General features: G+C 43.2%; 1 protein-coding gene across 2 annotated transcripts in view; it reads right to left on the minus strand.

Annotated features, from left to right (window-relative positions):
* The window catches only part of GUF1 (GTP binding elongation factor GUF1), a 36,288-nt gene extending 21,807 nt beyond the window's left edge, over window positions 1-14,481 (minus strand). Inside the window, exons 1-4 of one of the 2 annotated variants that reach the window (XM_056557333.1) lie at window positions 14,341-14,481; window positions 9,263-9,563; window positions 5,808-5,919; window positions 4,092-4,240 (exon numbers count right to left, since the gene is read on the minus strand). In XM_056557333.1, the coding sequence (XP_056413308.1) occupies window positions 4,092-4,240; window positions 5,808-5,919; window positions 9,263-9,454 (453 nt within the window). In that variant the 5' untranslated portion in view covers window positions 9,455-9,563; window positions 14,341-14,481. Of the gene's footprint in view, window positions 1-4,091; window positions 4,241-5,807; window positions 5,920-9,262; window positions 9,564-14,340 lie in introns of those variants that run through there. The other variant, XM_056557343.1, reaches the window with a different exon arrangement.
* Window positions 14,482-14,926: the final 445 nt, after the last annotated feature.

Here is a 14,926-nt window from a genome sequence, read left to right on the forward strand (position 1 = left end):
ACCTGCGTAATACAAGTACTCCAATGATGACACTGAACAAAATGGCTAAACAACCGGACATCTGTACATCAGAAGGTAACCTGCGTAATACAAGTACTCCAATGATGAAACTGAACAAAATGGCTAAATGCAACTATTTTGCCAATGAAAGGGTAATTTGCTCTTGCGATGGCAGAAATTCTGTATAGAACAAGACCGAACACTGGTACCCCACCATGGAATGGGGGAATATGGGTCTGTGCATCTGTGAAGTAAAGTCTGTTCTGTATAACAAGAGGGTAACCTGCATTATGCTATAACTCTACCCATGGAAGTGGAATATTCTTATCCATTTAGCCATGGCAGGCATGCTAACATGTAGAACACTACTAGACCACCTAGAGAAGGAGTAAAGATGCGCCAATCTGCATAGCAGAAAGTGACAACTGCACAACACCAGAACTCCACCAGTATCTGTGTAGCGATGTTAAGTGTCCCATGCATTAGGAAGGATAACTGCATAACACTGTTACTGTTATGGAAACTAAATAGTTATAGTAACTAGATGATTAAATACTAGAAAAAATAAGGGTTCAGTGAGCAAGACCATGAGATGGTTGTATGTGGAGGGGGGAGAAGGGCAACCTAGAGGAGACAATTCATTTCTTTTGTATCTGGGACATCTCCAATGATTATGAGGGATGTTCTCTTGTTTTTGTGTGAGAAAATGCTGTGTATGTATCCAAAACAATATAATCTGTGACGTATATGTAGTGTATAAAAGGTAGGTAGCCATTTTTATTAAACAGATCAGCACATTATTAACATCGTACTAGCTTGGCTGTGTATTCATTAATGTAGCTTCTCATTTGGCCAAATTATACCTCTCATCCCAATTTGGACCCGCACAGGTGACGTGTAAGTTGATGTTTTTCCAGATCATTACTTTCCTGTGGAAGGGGATAATGGGTTTGTCAGTGTAGCAATGTCAGGCACCCTTTGGGGCATAAAGGAAAAAACACCATAACACTACTAGTACACCTGCGGAAAGAACTATTGTGTCCACCTGCATCACATTGATACTCCATCTGTGGAAGAGGTAACGTGTCCACCTGAATATGGTAGCTCATAAAGCAGGACAGATGCATCCACAGAATACTACTGCGCTGTCCAATGAGGGGGTAGTAATGTCAATGTCCATGTGTCAGTAGAAGAAAGGTGCATAACCATGTCCATGGAAAGGGAAGAGGGTTATGCACCTGGACTGTGTAAACGTGTCGGTATGACAATAGGCCGATCCCCCAGTAGGGGAGAAAACTTTCAAACACACACATTGGCCTGGCAAACGGAGTACAAGTTCAAAATACTGCACTGAAAAGAGTGCATGGGCCGTATCAATGTGCCAGCTGTGGCAGAAGAACCAGACAAGATTCTTGGTTAACAGTATTGCTTGGAGCCACTTGTTATGGCATGCACAAGGAGCAGTACTAGGCTTAAAGGTAAGGAAATGCAGAGAGACCAATAGTGGGCCGGGAGCAAAGAGTTCTGAGCCAAGGACATGCCTCCTGGCCAGTGGCCTATCAAGTCCAGAAGCCGGGCCAATATTAGAAAGGGAAGCCATGGCCCAGCAAATAGAACTCTGCAGCCGCACGGAGCTCCCCAGGAGAAGGAGACAGCCTGGGATTGCCATGGAGTGCCGAAATCCTGCAGCTGCGCATAGACGAGCCAGCACTGCGCAGGGCAAGAGCAGGGACATGGCAGGAAACGCAGGCCTCAGGGAAATGGCGGTTGGCTTGGAGAGGAAGCAGGAGAAAGATCTGGAATAGTTACCTATTCCTAATATACTCACTTCTCTCGCTCCTCTTCTCCTTGATTCCAAGATATGACCAGCAGGGTCACCCGCTTAGTGTACCTCTCTCTCAGAGGAGAGAGATTATTGATTTGAGCCGGTAGGCACCGGGGGGGTTGGCAGGTATGGAGCTGGTAAAATAGACTAAAATAGAATAGCAGAAACCTGCAGATCCTGCATGAGTGTCCGCCTCCTTGAGACACTAAGCAAAAACTGAAATAACTCTGCAGGAGGGATATGGGATGTGCAGGAGGGATATGCTGCCCATACTCATGGCCTCCTGTGTCCCCCAATGACATGTACGAGAAACTTTGTTAGTAAATTTAAAGAGTTACTGTCATTTAATTAAATTTTTGACATGTCACACAGAGATTGCCTTTAATCCTATAGATATAGCTGGAAGAAGTGCACTGCAGAGCACTTCACTCCCCAGCTCAGTGCTCAGTTTATCTGATTTCAAAAGATGTGCTACATTATATTCTATGGGGCCCATTATCTGCTTTAAGCGCTGAGACGGAGAATAAAACACACTGCAGCGTGCTTTATCCAGCAATATCAAATCTATGCAAATGTCACATTTAATTCAATGTCAGTAACACTTACCTATTTCTTCATTAGTTTAGTATTACTTACAGGTGTTGTGCAATTTTCCCCTATTCATAAGATAGGGGATATGTAGCCGATTGTGGGGGGGTCCGACCACTGGGCCCCCCAGAAATTTCAAGAATGGGGAAACAGGTCGCACATGCCTACTGCTACATAATTCATTCTCTATGGGAGCAGGAAAATAACCAAGTACATTGTTCAGCTGTTTATAGCAGTTACCATAGCAAATGAAATGAGCAGTGTCGCGCATGTCCAACCCGCTGCTTCATTCTAATGGGAAACTGGATTAGATTCTTGAGATAGGGAAAAACTTTATAAGATAGCACATTACTCTTTCATTACTCTTGTATAAGAAAATATTTGACATTATTGTTTTCCTTGTACTTCCCTCATGACTTAATAACTTTAAGTAGCAAAGGCCTCAGAGTTAAAGGGGTACTCCTGTGGAAAACTTTTTTTTTTTTTTTTTTTTTTTAAATCAACTGGTGCCAGAAAGTTAAACAGATTTGTAAATTACTTCTATTTAAAAATCTTAATCCTTCCAGCATTTTTTAGGGGCTGTATACTACAGAGGAAATGCTTATCTCTTTAGATTTCTCTGATGTCATGACTACAGTGCTCTCTACTGACCTCTGCTGTCCATTTTAAGAACTGTGTAGAACAGGAGAAAATCCTCATAGCAAACATATGCTGCTCCGGACAGTACCTAAAATAGACAGCAGAGGTCACCAGAGATCACTGTGGTGATGACATCAGAGAAATCTAAAAAGATAAACATTTCCTCTGTAGTAAAAAGTACTGAAAGGATTAAGATTTTTAAATAGAAGTAATTTACAAATCTGTTTAACTTTCTGGCACCAGTTGATAAAAAAAAATAATAATAATAAGTTTTCATCGGTGGTACCCCTTTAAAGGGCAACTGCAGCACAATATACACTTATCCCCCATCTACAAGATAGGGGATAAGTGTTTGATCGCGGGGGGTCCGACCGCTGAGACCCCCCTCGATCTCCCTAACGGGGCGCTGCCATTAGCGCTCATAGTGAGCTCTGAAGGCGCGCAGCGTCGACCTAGAGGTCGATGGGGGAGGCGGGGAGGCACAAACGCTGACTCCCCGCCTCTCCCATAGAGATGTATGGAGGAGGCGTGCCGGCCGCAACGTCATGCTGCGGCTGGCACGCCCCCTGCACGGGAGAGCCATGGCATAGCCGTGGCCCCGTACAGGAGATCACAGGGGGTCCCAGCGGTCGGACCCCCCACGATCAAACACTTATCCCCTATCCTGTGGGTATGGCATAAGTGTCAATTACGCTGCAGATGTCCTTTAACCCCTGAGCCACTGTAATGCCAAGAAAGTGATTGAGAGATTAAGTCTAATACTAATATTTTAACTACAAATGGTGGATGGTAACCAGGGCTTCACTTTAAAAGGCAGAAATAGATGCCTTATAATGTAAGGACTGGGGAACACTTCTGGGCATCATAGAGATACTTGTATATTTTAGCACCAACCTTTATTTCCCTGGAGTTCTCTGAAATGAAACTTGTACATAAAATCTAAGCAGCTGCCGAATTCAATATAACTCACCCGGCATCTGCGCGTCCGGAAGACCGGAGATTAGTAAATTATACAAATAAAACTTCACAGCAAACTCACTGGAGTGTCGATCAGGTTTAAGAGATACTTCTTCCCCTCCAAAGTATAAAACAGAGAGGCAGTCTGGGCTTTCACTGTGATCCCCCGCTCTCTCTCCACTTGTAGCTTGTCCAGAACTTGCTTATTGGAAGCAGCTTTCGGAATACACCCTGTGGGAAGGAGCACGAATAATGGATGAACAGAGGAGGCCAACATTTCATGGGGTAAATCTACATAAACAATCAAGTAGCTAAGAAAAGCATTTGTTTATCAGGGTTTAAACCACAATGAAATTATATTATGTTATTTTCACATATATACTTGTAACTCTTAAAACTAATTTGTCTACTCCTGAAAACAGGAGATAAACGCCCCCTGCTGTCCCACAGGTAACCTCGCAGTGTATATCTATCTATCTATCCATCTATATATTCTCTCTCCTTATTTATATTATATATCAATGTATTATTCATATACTATGTATATACTATTATATTTGAATAATGCAATACCTATATGTTATGTGAACAGCCCCTTACAGAATTTGTGTACAGTGGTCCCTCAAGTTACAATATTAATCTGTTCCAGGATGACCATTGTATGTTGAAACCATTGTATGTTGAGACCAGAACTATCGAAAACTGGTAATTGGTTCTGAAGCCACCAAAATGTCATCCAAAAATAGGAAAAAAAGGGAGGATTAAAGAAAAATAAGTAGATAACTAATATAGATAAAGCAAATCCTTACATATAAAAGTAATAAAGATCTGCTGGGAGCTGTAAATCACTCTCTATGTCAGTGTTTCCCAAGCAGGGAGCCTCCAGCTGTTGCAAAACTACAACTCCCAGCATGCCCGAACAGCCAAAGGCTGTCCGGGCATGCTGGGAGTTGTAGTTTTGCAACAGCTGGGGGTACCCTGCATGCTAAAACACTGGTCTATGTAGAGGACAGGAGCTTCTTCGGGGTCCTGTACAGTACACAAAGTGTCCCAAAAAAGTAACAAGGAGCTGCCCTCACCTGGTGTCCAAAGGAGCAGCTAACCCTGGGACAGGTAGAGTACAGAACATGTAATACCTCCCTGTACTGTAGGAGGGGCTACCAGACACCAGTCAGTGCATTCGCTTCAGTAATACAGAACATGTAATACCTCCCTGTACAGTAGGAGGAGCTACCAGACACCAGTCAGTGCATACGCTTCAGTAATACAGGGGTTTTACCAGTGAATACCCATTCTGATTGGTCAGTTCTTCCAGCCATTGACACGTTTCACAGATTTGGACTGTCTGTACATTGTATGTTGAGTCTGGTTTCAACTTACAATGGTCCAGAATAGACCATTGTATGTTGAAACTATTGTATGTTGAGGCCATTGTAAGTTGAGGGATCACTGTAGAATTATTTTTCTAATTATCTCATATTCGGGGTCCCGGCTCTTTGGCTATATAGCGCGTGTTTGGCCACCGCACAAAGTGGCTGCTGACATGCCTCCTCAATACAACTCTACGGGAAAGCCGCTGCTTCGTGCAGTGATCGACACACGCTATATAGCCAAAGAGCCGGAGCTCCGTACATGAGATCGCGGAGGGTCCCAGCAGTCGGACCCCCTGCGATCTGAAACTTATCCCCTATACTTAGGATATTGGATACGTTTTTATATCCTGGAATACTCCTTCAATGGGGCTTGAGAATACAGATAGTAAAATAAAATAAAAATAAAAAAGCCTATATAGCCGTACCTGTAATCTCAAGCAGTCTGTCTGCAAGCGTACTTTTCCCATGGTCTACATGAGCTATTATACTAAAATTTCTAATATATTCAACATCATAACCAGACATGTCAATTCTGTCCTGAAAAAGAAAAAACATCACAGATGATCACTTATCTTCATACCACATATGAGTTTCCTAATGTGCAGGCAGCTTCTTTCTCATGTAACCACTAAATCAGTGGTCTCCAAACTATGAACCCCCATATGTTGCAGAACTACAACTCCCAGCATGCCCAGACAGCCAATGGATGTCTGGGCATGCTAGGAGTAGTAATTTTGCAACATCTGGAGATCCACAGTTTAGAGACCTCTGCACTAAATGCTTCATTTAACTCCTTTCTCTCTGCACAGTACAGCACTGTTTAAACAATGTGTGCCCCCCCTCAACATGTTTTGCTGTATTTCAGTGTCTTCAGAAGGATATTGAGACAAAGTCATTGACTCATTATCCTCCTGGAGATGCTGATATACAGCAAAACAGCATTTTTTGTACAAGAGGCTTCTGCTTTGGGGTAAAGTGTTGGTTTTGTTGAGCGGACCCCTACCCACCATTAGAGGGGGTATATGGCTTTCATTCCTGAAGGAATTTTAAATATTTCAGACAAACAGCAATCTCCACCAACCCAAGGCTGGATTGTATTTCCTAAGTGACTGGTGGGAGCCCATTTCGTGCACCTCCACCGTGGTGGTTGCTTTGAGTGCCTCCTGATTTTTGGCTCACCCTCTATTTCTAGTATGCATGACTAAAATTGGAGTCATAATTAACCACAGACCCATAGGGTGGATGTGCTGTGGATTTATAGTATTTCCAAATATAAACCTGCAGCTGTAAATCTGCACTAAATTGTGCTGACTTTGGTGTGGATTTGTTGCAGGTTTGCTGTGGCGGAATCTTAGTGCAGAATTAATTTTTTTATTTTTTTGCATTTAAAATGTGCTAAAAATCTGCAGTTTTTCCAACACAATAAAATGTAATTAAGAATGAGTTGCAGATCTTGATTGTGGAATCTAAAATTTGCAGTGTAATTTTTTCATGGATTTTGTGCAGATTCTTTATGCATTTGTTAAAATGTCATGCACCATGCTACCAATACAGAAATACAATGGGGATTTTCTACACGTAAATTTGCAGCAAATCTGTGTGAAAAAAACAAACAAGTGTAAGTGCTTTTATATTAGGATGAGTTTACATCACCTTTGTGCTCCATATCATTCAATGTCCATTCAGATTTTGTTTTGTGCCAAATGGACCCTTAATGAGTGACAGTGGACACTTCCAGGTCCCATTGACTTTGAAAAGAGTCCGCCTGGTTTCCATTAAGTGTCAGTTGTTTTAGCTGAGAAAAAAAGTACTGCTCACAGTATTATTTTATCTGCTAAAGCTCTAGACTTAAGACAGACTCAGCAATGGAGCTCCTCACAACAGAGCACAATGCTGATGTAAGGCATTAGAAAGAGGCAAATAAGATGGTGACATCTCCTGAACAGCGCCCCAGCAGTCCGCAGGAAGGAGGCGTGCCAACCTCCTGCAAGAAGCCGCGGCTTCCTGTGGACTGCCAGGGTGCAGTGCAGGAGATCGCAGGGGGTCCCAGCAGTCGGACCCCCTGTGATCTATAACTTTTCCACTATCCAAAGGATATGAAAGGTTTTTTTTTCCCACTAAAGTACTATCTTAAAGGGGAACTCCGGTGGAAAACTTTTTTCAAATCAAATGGTGCCAGAAAGTTAAACAGATTTATAAATGACTTCTATTTAAAAAAAAAAGTTGAGTTGTTTTCTGTCAGACCACAGTGCCATTTCAGGAGCTGTCCAGAACAGGAGAGGTTTGCTATTGGGATTTGCTCCTACTCTGGTCAGTTCCTGACACAGACCGAGGTGTCTGCAATGAGCACTGTGGTCAGGCAGAAAAGAACAACTCAACTTCCTCTGTAGTATTCAGAAGCTGATAAGTACTGAAAGGAATAAGATTTGTTTGAAAGAAGTAATTTACAAATTTGTTTACATTTCTGGAGCCAGTTGATAAAAAAAAAAATAATAATATTTTTTTCCACCGGAGTACCCCTTTAAATATACTCTCCTTTTTTACTGTATGGATTTCATTTATGGATTTAAAAGTTTCTGTAATATCCTCTGTCTTGTGTTTCTTCCAAGCTACACATGTTAAGGTCCTTTAATCTTTCCTGGTAAGTTTTATCTTGTAATCCATGTACTAGTTTAGTAGCTCTTCTCTGAACTCTCTCCAAAATATCTACATCCTTCTAGAGATACGGACACAATACTTCAAGTGAGGTCTCACCAGTGTTCTGTACAGTGGCATCAGCACTTCCCCTAGTTCTACTGCTAAGACCTCTCCCTATACACCCATGATCACTTCCCTCTTTCATATAATGTAATTTATCTAATGTGTATGACCATCTTGATGAACAAGTTACAGAACACATTACATGGAGAAGAAAATAGGGATCGACCGATATCGTTTTTTTAGGGCAGATACCGATAATCGGTGGAGGTTAGGGCCGATAGCCGATAACTTATACCGATATTCCGGTATAAGTTATTGGCTATTTATCCCCCCGCAACACCGCTGCAGATCATTGATTTAAAGCGGGCGCTTTAAATCAATGCACTGCAGTGGCTTTTGCGGTGCCATAGGCCGCCACCACCACCTGCTTCTCTCCCCCTACCTGTCAGGGTGGTCCGGGCCATCCATCCTTCCTGTAGTGTCTGGCGGCATTCCGGGTGGAGGGTGAACCGGTCCGGGCTGTCCTTCTTCTCCGGGGGTGCTCTTCTCCACTCCGGGCAGGCTCCGGCCTAGTAGCGCAGCATAGACGCCGCTGCGCAGTGACGCCCGTGCGCAGCGACGCACCTGACATCACAGCGTAGCGGCGTCTATGCAGCGTACTAGGCCGGAGCCTGCCCGGAGTGGAGAAGAGCACCCCGAGAGAAGAAGGACAGCCCGGACCGGTTCACCCTCCACCCAGAATGCCGCCGGACACTACAGGAAGGATGGATGGCCCGGACCCCCCATTACGGGTAAGTAAAAAAAAAAATTTATTGACTCTGAGTGTGGGGGAGGGGCCCGACCGGTATAGCGGTATGGGCAAAAATCCATACCGTGGGAGAAAAAAAACGGTATCCGGTTCATACCGTTATACCGCCCAGCACTATGGTGGGGGGTGCGACGCGGTGCGGTGGGTCGGTTGCGGTGTGTCGGGTCAGGGGGGGGGGCGTTCGCAGTGCGGTGGGGGCGGGGCATTATCGACTTATCGGCAAGGTAATTGCCGATACCGATAATGCCCAAAATCATGATTATCGGCCGATAATATCGGCCATACCGATAACCGGTCGATCCCTAGAAGAAACCTCAGCATCCACACCAGTGTAGAAGAAAGACTTTCAGCATAATATCCTTATGATTTCACCTTTTTGGAACTGTACGGCGCCACCTGCAACAGATTTGTAGGATGGATAGTTTGCAACAAGCAGCGACTTCCCCATAGGGTCAGTGTCTGCCATCTCTGCCCAGACAGGCATCTCCTGAGGGCACAGACTTGATGCTTCCACTTCCACAGGCGCAGACATCTTGTGGTGTGACCAGGATTTATAGCAAACATTTCTCTTCGCTTAGTCCAGCAGATCTACCAGCGTCTCTTGGAGAAGGCCTCATACGTGCAGCCCAGCCTGGTGTAGGACATTAACCCCTTTACTACAAGTACACTCCATCTGGAAGAACAGGAATAAACGAGAATGTTAGGAAAAGCATTAGTCATCATGGGGTGAATATATCCACCCCCCTACAGAGACGTAACTCACGGCCAGGAGAGTAAGATTTCAAGCTGAAGGCTGTCCGGACATGCTGGGACTTGTAGTTTTGCAATTGGTTGGTCTACGGGAGATGATCTTTGGCTGCTGCTGCGTCTATCTAGCACAGCATTTCCCAACCAGTGTGCCTCCAGCTGTTGCGAAACTACAACTCCCAGCATGTCCGGACAGCCAACGGCTGTCCGGACATGCTGGGAGTTGTAGTTTCGCAACAGCTGGAGGCACACTGGTTGGGAAACGCTGTACTATCACTTGAAATTTTTAAGTATTATATTTTCAGAGAAAATGAAACATCTCTATATACTTGTTTTTTCTTCTTAAAGCAACCACTATTTTTATTTTTATATTTTTCTTTATTTTTTTTGTAGTTAAAATTATCTTATGTTTTTGAACATTACATTTTAAGGTTAACGGCTTTATCCAGGAATAGAAAAACAGAGCTAATTTCTCCCAAAAACAGCACCAACCCTGTCCTCAGGTCGCGTGTGATATTACAATTGTCTCCATACACTTCAATGGAACTGAGCTTCCATACCACACACAACCTGCGGACAAGAGTGGCGCTGTTTCTGGAAAAAAAATTAACTCCTTGATAACCATGTTCACACACAAGGCCATGTTCACACAGTGTAAAATGTCCGCACGGAAAAAAGAGTCTGGACATTTCGCACATTTCAATAATCTGGCAGGCGCTAGGACTACTCGGAAATGTGCAGTCTCATATTCTAACCAGGATTTCCGTGGCAGAAACATCTGCCACTGAAATTCCACCGTGTGAATAGTGCAGCAAATCAATGGGACTCTGATGCAGTGGAATGTCTGCGCCGAATATTCAGCCGGAATTCCACCCAGACACTCCACTGAGTGAACATAGTCAAAGTGAATCTATTAACAGGGTAGCTCCATACACTTCAATGGAACTGAGCTGCAATGCCACATACAACCTGAGGACAAGAATGGTGCTCTTTTTGGAAAAAATTAACTCCTGGATAACCTCTTTAAAAAGGGATGGAAAACTTTTTTTTAAAATTTTAAATAAACTAGTGCCAGAAAGTTAACGTTTTAGCACAGATTGTGCCTGCCATCTCCTTAAAGGAGTACTCTGGTGAAAAACTTTTTTTTTTAATCAACTGGTGCCAGAAAATTAAACAGATTAGTAAATTACTTCTATTAAAAAAATCTTGATCCTTCCAATACTTATTAGCTGCTGAATACTACAGAGGAAATTCATTTCTTTTTGGAACACAGAGCTCTCTGCTGACATCATGACCACAGTGCTCTCTGCTGACATCTCTGTCCATTTTAGGAACTGTCCAGAGCAGCATATGTTTGCTATGGGGATTTTCTCCTACTCTGGACTGTTCCTAAAATGGACAGAGATGTCAGCAGAGAGCACTGTGCTCGTGATGTCAGCAGACAGCTCTGTGTTTCAAAAAGAAAATAATTTCCTCTGTAGTATTCGGCAGCTAATAAGTACTAGAAGGATTAAGATTTTTTAATACAAGTAATTTACAAATCTGTTTAATTTTCTGGCACCAGTAGATTAAAAAAAAAAAAAAAAAAAAGTTTTCCACCGGAGTACCCCTTTATGGAGATGGCATGCACAATCTGTGCTAAAACATGTCATATATATATATATATATATATATATATATATATATATATATATATACACACACACACACACACACACACACACACACACCATATAAGGTCACATTTATTTATTCATTTTTTGCACACACATATTTTATGATCTACACTGGGAGAATCTGCAAAATCTAAGCTGATCACGGCGATACAGATTATGCAACATAATCAGCGCCATTTTAACATATGAGTAAGGCCTAAATACTAATGAGAAAAGTAGTGGATTCAGACTTCATAAGAGACACCCGGGTGGGGCTGTATCATTAGCGAAGATTCTTGCGTAATGCAAAATCCGCTGTGTGAGGTTCTCCCACACATTAAGTTGCACGTCAAAAATGTAAGCAGGGGACAGGAAACCCCTGAATAGGACAAAAAAGGGGTGAAAAGCTTACAGTGCGCCTACTAACCAGGAGCGACAGACAACATTGATCTGTATGAAGAATCTAATGATTCCTCCTAATGAAGTGTATTAAAAAAAAAAAAAAAAATTTAATAAAAGTAAAAAAACAACAACAAAAAAACAACATCCATATCCCCCACAAGTGACCCCATTTTGGAAACTACACCCTTTAAAGTATTCACCTAGACCAAAGATCAGTGGAAAAATTCTCATTTTCTTTTTTTTTTTTTCACAAATGCATAATTGTGGGACATATTTTTGTACATTGCATCTGAAAAGTAGAAAATGTGCCCCATATTTTATTACGCTGTTTGTCCCGTGTTCGGTAATACCCCCACTTAGACCATATTTGGTTGCATGGCCACATGGTGGGACCCAAAAGGAGGGCGCACCATTTGGCTTTCAGGATATCATTATACTAATTATAGGCCGCAGGGCTATAGAGGGCATCCGCAGCATATTTCACACCGGGGATGCCCCCCAGCAGTCACAAGGGCGAGGTCACTGCTGCGGCTGGGTAGCTCAGTGTGTCTGCTCATGACTGGGAAATCTGCCGCTATGAGTGGACACACAAAGCTACCAAGCCGCAGCAGGGAGCTCATAATTGTGACTCCTGGAAGGCATCCGCAGCACGTAATATGCTGCGACATGGGATCCTACACATTATGCATTTCTATTTTTCATTATATTTATTTAACAAATGTATTTGTATTTTTATTTTTTGTATCTTTTTTTTTAACCTATTTTACACTTTTTTTTAATGCTTTGGAATACTTAGTATTCCAAAGCATTGCAGTTATATGCTGCCTGACAGTTTTACACTAGCAGGCTGCATATCAGGACGTGCTTCTGGCAATAACCGGGGCAGACCTGGGGGTCCTTGTAATGACCCCCGGCTGTCCAGGTAACTAGCAGCACCCCGCGATCATTGTGGGGTGCTACAGGAGAGAGAGGGAGCCCCCTCCCTCTGTCAAAACTTTACAGTTCGCGGTCGCTTCCAACCGCGGCTGTAAGGGTTAATATGCCAGGACCGAAGTTTACAGCCGAGTCCCTGCCGCGATCTTGTGGGCACTGGGCAGCACCCACGAGAACCATGGACATGTATACTCATCCTGGTGCTGGAACGTGCATCCTGCCTGGAAGTGTATACACGTCCATGGTCCTTAAGGGGTTAAGTACTGAGGGCGTACCTGCACTCCTGGTCCCAATAATAGGGTCTAAACGTTTCTCACCAGGGGAGAACGGGTTAAAACCCGTGGATCCTGTTGCTACGGGCAGCCAGGACCCACGGCTAATGCCGGGCAACATCGATCGGGCCGATGCCTGGCATTAACCCTTTAGACGCAGCGATCAAAGTTGATTGCGGCCTCTAAAAAGAAATTGAAACTGTCCTGGCAGCTCAGCAGAGCTGATCGGGACTATCGCGACATAATCGCGATGTCCCGATCAGCTTACCTGACGATGAGAGGGTCCTCACCTGCCCTTTCGCCGTCCGTTTAGCGATCTGCTGCTCCTAGCCTGCGCAGCATGCTAGAGCAGCAGCGTGCCGGTTACACTGATCAATGCTATGCTATGGCATAGCATTGATCCGTATATGCAGTCAGAAGATTGCATGTTGTAGAAGGCTTAAAAATAAATAAAAAAGAGAGTTAATAAAAGTGAAATAAAATAATGTAATAAAAAATAAACACAATCATGTGGTACTGCCACGTGCATAAATGTCTGAACTATTAAAATATAAGGTTAGCTAAACCGCACAGTCGATTGCGTACACGTAAAAATAAAAAAAATCCAAAATTGTGCATTTTTGGTCACTTCATATACCATAAAAATATTAATAAAAAACATTAAAAAAAAGTCCTATCAAAATAAAAAGTGGTAGCGATAAAAACTGCAGAACGTGGCACAAAAAATGAGCCCTCATATAGCCCCATATGCGGAAAACTAAAAAGTTATAGGGGTCAGAAGATGACAATTTTAAACATCCACATTTTGGTGCATGTAGTTAGGATTTTTTAAAAGTAGTAAAATAAAATCAAACCTATATAATTTGGGTATCCCTGTAACCGTATGGACCTACAGAATAAAGATAAGATGTCATTTTTACCAAAAAGTGCACTGCGTAGAAACGGAAACCCCAAAACTTACACAATGGTGGTTTTTTTCTTCATTTTCACCCCACAAATACATATTTTTTGATTTTGCAGTAGATTTTGTTATTAAATAAGTGATGTCATTACAAAGTACAATTGGTGATGCAAAAATCAAGCCCTCGTATGGGTCTGTAGGTACAAAATTGAAAGCGCTATGATTTTTAGAAGGGGAGGTGGAAAAAATGAAACTGCAAAAACGATTATGGATGTGTGGTGTCTTTAGACCAGTGTTTCCCAACCAGGGTGCCTCCAGCTGTTGCAAAACTACAACTCCCAGCATGCCCGGACAGCCGAAGGCTGTCCGGGCATGCTGGGAGTTGTAGTTTTGCAACAGCTGGGGGCACACTGGTTGGGAAGCACTGCTTCAGAGTGTGTTCTCCCTATGAGCTCGTATACACAGTGCGGTAACGCTGCGGCATCTGATCCCCTCAGTCCCCCAGTCCATGTGTCCCCACTACCCGGCTCCCTCACTCACCTTCCTATCTGTACAGTGTCCTACACGTCCCTGTACTCCATGTGACAGCCGGCCTCCCGGCATGCACTGCAACCGTGCTGCTCTTAAAGCGGCGATGCCAGCAGAGTTCTTAAAGGGGAACCGGTCAGATGAGCAGTCTGGTTTACCTCATGTTCCTGTCACTGTACAGTATCTTCTCATATTATAGCCTTAGCATACATTTAACCCCTTCTCAACACAGCAATAATTAGTAAGAGCTTTTTTTTTATTTTTATTTTTCTTTATTTATTAATTTCTTTTTTTTTTTTAGAAAGTTTGTTTTTGTTCATTTTTTTGCACCCTTTATTGTACTTTAACCCCTTTTAGGGTGCGTTCCCACAGGGCATATACGCAGCGTATTTGACGCTGCGCAAAATGTATGGCAGCAGCGGGAAATACGCTGCGTATCCCTTGCTCACTATACACACAGGGCTTTCCGGCGACAGCCCTATGTGTGTAGTGAGTTTTGGAGGCTGAGCCGCGCGTCACAGACACGCCGGCACACGGCCCTGCCTCCAAAACTCACTACACACATAGGGCTGCCGCCGGAAAGCCCTGTGTGTATAGT

The sequence above is a fragment of the Hyla sarda genome, chromosome 1, assembly GCF_029499605.1.
Source record: "Hyla sarda isolate aHylSar1 chromosome 1, aHylSar1.hap1, whole genome shotgun sequence".
In the NCBI taxonomy this organism is placed as follows: Eukaryota; Metazoa; Chordata; class Amphibia; order Anura; family Hylidae; genus Hyla; species Hyla sarda.